The sequence below is a fragment of the Lipotes vexillifer genome, unplaced genomic scaffold (genome assembly GCF_000442215.2).
Source record: "Lipotes vexillifer unplaced genomic scaffold, Lipotes_vexillifer_v1.1 scaffold815, whole genome shotgun sequence".
Lineage (NCBI taxonomy): Eukaryota > Metazoa > Chordata > Mammalia > Artiodactyla > Lipotidae > Lipotes > Lipotes vexillifer.
Genome location: NW_006773723.1, coordinates 3,669,085 through 3,672,690, shown reverse-complemented (window position 1 = coordinate 3,672,690; position 3,606 = coordinate 3,669,085). Strand labels below are relative to the sequence as shown.

Below are 3,606 nucleotides of genomic sequence, written 5' to 3'. Positions count from 1 at the left end.
TAACACCTTGTAGGCCTATGCATGGAGACCTATATCATTTATTATAATGATAGTATTTTAGTACCATAAACACTTAAAACCAAGGAAGCTAGTTTAGAAAAAAAATAATTTAAAAAAAAATCTGTATACTTCTGGGGCTCCTTTTTCTATATGTTAAATTTATCTGAAGCATTCAAATGATTTTATTATTTATTCACTTTCTAGTATATTGTTACAAAGTATTTGAAAATTGTTCTAATTATTTAGAATAGAATAGCTAATATCACTGAATTAAAAACTCAATGTTTTATATGTAGATAATTCGCTCTGAAATAAAATTTAATTTCCTTCTTTTGAAAACATGGTTTTACAAAAGGAAGTTCAATTTAAAAAAACTATTATGCAGAGATTTCTGATGAAACAAAAATATACATTTACTTAATTAAAAGATATAAAAGATTTCCTATGTATAAAACTTTCATGAAAGTCATGAGCCTATAAAAACACTGAAATCTCTGCCAACCTTCTTGTCATTTATGAAAGACATAAAACATTAATTTACTATCTGCCCTTTTAAATTTAACTTGCTTTTTCTAAAACATCCTTGAAACAATAGGGAGACATCTTGGAATGCAGGCTGAAATATGTACTCTGGATACATTTTATAGACAAAAGATGTGATCAAGGCAATCATAATAGGAGAATAAAGCAGACAAACTTGAATTTGTATCACAAGTGCACAGAGAATAAATCTTGATTAAGTAGTCAGAAGGTAAGTGCTGCATATACAAAGCACAAAATACAGTCTAATAAATACTTCACATGCTCCGGCGACTTCAACTTAACTCTTGCATGCAACTCCATGAAAGTCTAATGCAAGTGTGTGCTAAATGGTTTCTTTCCCCTAAGACAAAACTACTCAAAACTTTAAAAATCTCTTAACCACTACGCACTTTTACAATGCCAGAGAAGAAAAAGAGAAATTATTAATTTTTAAAATTACCCAGCAATTCCATTGCATCATCTTCATTATCAATATCTTCTTCTGTTACCGATGGGGTGGGGCTATGGACAGACTCAAAAGAATCTTGAGAGAGCATTGCTGCCAGAAGTTTCTTATGCTGCTGTTGCTGCTGTTTTAATCCTTTAGTCTTGGGCTCCACCTTTAAGCTGAAGAAACAGTTAAATGTTAATTTTCAATGATGATAACATCATCAATTAGCCGTGGTAACTAAAGAAAATCTACAAACAAATTTTCACTTAATTATTTTGCTTTGCAAATCTATGCACATATTAGTAAAATTTTCCCCAAGGATAATGGAAATATAGACTGTCTTCTTTCTAAGACATCCTTCGGTACCGCATTAACAATTTCCTAGATTGGAATACGTGAAGAATATGACAAACCCCTGCCCCATTTAAGGGAGGAGGTGCTAATTGGCTCCTAACAATTGTTGCCATGTGGGAATTAAAGCCCACTGTTAACGGTTTTCTAATTTTTTAGAGGAGGTCGGAAGTTCAGATCATTATGTAAAATTCCCTGATTTACAAAACGAATGCATGTCAAGCAAAACACATGTAATGGGATAACTATTTTAACACACTATAATAACATTTTTTAAATGAAAACTTTAATTTACATCATTAAAATAGATGTCCTCACTAGTCCTCTCATGTTGCCTAGGTCTGAGGGTAGGACAGGGTAGAAAGAAGGATGGAACCAGAATTGGCATTTAAATGACTCTCAGTGCCCTCCAGTCTAAAAGAGTCTTTGCAAATTTAGAAGAGCTTCCTTGTGATAAAGCCAGACTCCTTTGGGTAAAGGAGCCAGTCTTTCATGGCTCTCTCCCCCAACTTCCCAAGACAGTGTCTGATGGGAAAACTTACATGTACACGTGGCAACCATTTATAGGTTTGTTTTTTTTTTAACCATTTATAGTTTTAAAAACTGTCCCAAGGTTCTCCTCTTTCCTATAATCTGATTTCTTTCCATATAATTGCCCAAAGGAAGAAAATGGCAAATGTCACCTCATGAAGGAAAAAGACATGATGAAAAGGAGGAAGTCTCTCTTAAGCAGGAAGAAGAGAGAACCCTCTCTAAAGGTGCTCAGAAAGAAGGTCCAGGAGAGAAGGCAAATGAGCAAGAGGAGGCTACATGCACTTGGTTAAAAAAAAAACAAAAACAAAAACAAAACCCAACCAGGTAAGTTTCAGGGCATGCATCAAAACATTTCAAGCGGTCTTAATAGAAGGGCCAGGTTCCACACTGTCTAAGAGAAGGCTGGAAAGGGCAAAATGGCATCGTATGTCATCAGTGGGCAAAGATCAGTCAGCTCCACCTCACTGTTCACTTCAAAGTTAGGCGGGACACCACAGAGAAGACCAAGGGAAACGGGTGGAGAGAAGGCTTGTTCTCTCCCCCAAGTTAAGGCTATTTAATAAATGCACAAGGAATGATGGAATCAGAAACCACCATTTTAACCACCAACCCAGTAACTGCTCAGGCAAGGATCACCAAGGGATGCTAATGCCCTTTGCTGACAGACTGTTGGGGTAGAAGGACTGTCAAAAATCGTAAGGTGGTTCCAACTGATTATTTATGTTTCTACTTGAATTTTTTTGCTTTGAAACAATTATAGATTTACATGAAGTTGTAAGAAACAATACAGAGAGATCCTGTGCACCATTGATACAGTGTCCCTCAATGGTTAACATCTTATAAAATTATAGCACAATATCACGGCCAGGATACTGACGATGATGCAATTCTCCAATCTTATTCAGGTTCCCATTTTAACTGGACTCACCTTTGTGTGTGCCTCTCTATGCATTTAGTTCTAGACTATTTTAGTGTTTTTGTGGGTTTGTGTATCATGTATCCACCCCCACAGTCAAGGTACAGACCAGTTCAAACACTACAAGATTTCCTCGTGTTGTCCTTTCCTAACCATTCCCACCTCCCTCTGTAACTCTCCTTCCCCTTCCCTCATTCCTGGCAACCACCAGTCTGTTCCCCATTCCTATAATACTGTGATTTCAAGAAATGCTACGTAAGTGAAATCATACAGTACGTAATCTTTTAGGATTGGCTTTTTTCATGCAGTACCATTAATTCCCTGGAGATTCATTCATGTAGTTGTGTATATCAGAAGTCTGTTCCTATTCTTTGCTGTGTAGTATTCCATGGCATGGATATACTCCAGTTTATCTAACCAGTCACCCATTGAAGGACATCTGGCTGTTTTAAGCTTCTTGGCTATTAAGATAGAGCTGCTATGAACATTCATGTACATGTTTTTGTGTGAAAGTTCAGATTTCTCTGAGATAAATGCCCAAGAGTACAAATGCTAGGTTATACGGTAGTTTCATGTTTAGCTTAGGTTTCTGTTTTTTACATTTACATTATCAATGTGTGATTCTTCTAATATCTCTAAATGTGTCATGAATATATATGCCTTCCCACTAAACAGCTATAGACAGATGCTTGAATATTCATGGAAAAGGAGATGACATAGGATTTGGTAAATTACTGATACAAGAAGAGGTGGAAGATTACCACAGTGTGAAAACATGAGACTCAGGACTGGTGATAATTTCAGGGAGAAGAGAGACAGCGAGGTCTGTAAG

The 3,606-nt window shown here is 36.2% G+C and overlaps 1 protein-coding gene across 1 annotated transcript in view; it reads right to left on the bottom strand.

Moving 5' to 3' along the window:
• Positions 1–508: 508 nt before the first annotated feature.
• CUNH8orf34 (chromosome unknown C8orf34 homolog) overlaps positions 509–3,606 on the bottom strand; it is a 110,656-nt gene continuing 107,558 nt past the window's right edge. The window contains exon 7 of the mRNA XM_007448493.1: positions 509–1,149. Coding sequence (XP_007448555.1) covers positions 966–1,149 — 184 coding nt within the window. The 3' untranslated portion in view covers positions 509–965. The remainder of the gene's footprint in view (positions 1,150–3,606) is intronic.